Raw genomic sequence first — 464 nt, 5'->3', positions numbered from 1 at the left:
AGGTTATTTGACTTTCTTCTTTCAGACGAATACAATCGGAGTTATATAAAAAAATGCCATGGCTCTTCCAACCCTTATAATGGAAGTGAATGGGTGTTATTTTTCAATAGTCCAAAAGAAGTCCAATAAAGCACATCCATCCAAATTATGGGGTCATTTTCATTTTTGGGAGAACTATCCCTTTAACGGACGTGATTTACAAATGAGTGGGTTTTCATAAAGCTGCAGCGAGTGAATGAGATGCAGACCTGCTGCAGGCTCTGGACGCGTCTCTGCTGTTCCTGCTCGACTCCTCTGAGTCTGTGAGCGCCGCGCTGCTGCTGCAGCACCACACTCTCTCTCCGCTGCAGATCACGCTCACGCTCACACAGCTGCGCTGCCCACTCCTGCTGACCGAGACGCTCCGCCTGACGCGCACACACACACACACACACACACACACACACACACACACACACACATCA

General features: G+C 48.7%; 1 protein-coding gene across 4 annotated transcripts in view; it reads right to left on the bottom strand.

The window, feature by feature from the left end:
* LOC107655736 (coiled-coil domain-containing protein 138) overlaps positions 1–464 on the bottom strand; it is a 27,003-nt gene that overhangs the window by 22,594 nt on the left and 3,945 nt on the right. For all 4 annotated transcript variants that reach the window (XM_016443307.1, XM_016443308.1, XM_016443309.1 and 1 more), the window contains exon 5: positions 249–407. In XM_016443307.1, the coding sequence (XP_016298793.1) occupies positions 249–407 (159 nt within the window). The remainder of the gene's footprint in view (positions 1–248; positions 408–464) is intronic.

Source organism: Sinocyclocheilus anshuiensis, unplaced genomic scaffold, assembly GCF_001515605.1.
Source record: "Sinocyclocheilus anshuiensis isolate Anshui unplaced genomic scaffold, SAMN03320099.WGS_v1.1 scaffold1357, whole genome shotgun sequence".
Lineage (NCBI taxonomy): Eukaryota > Metazoa > Chordata > Actinopteri > Cypriniformes > Cyprinidae > Sinocyclocheilus > Sinocyclocheilus anshuiensis.
Note: the sequence above shows the minus strand (reverse complement) of the source record. Positions and strands in the feature narration are given on the sequence as shown.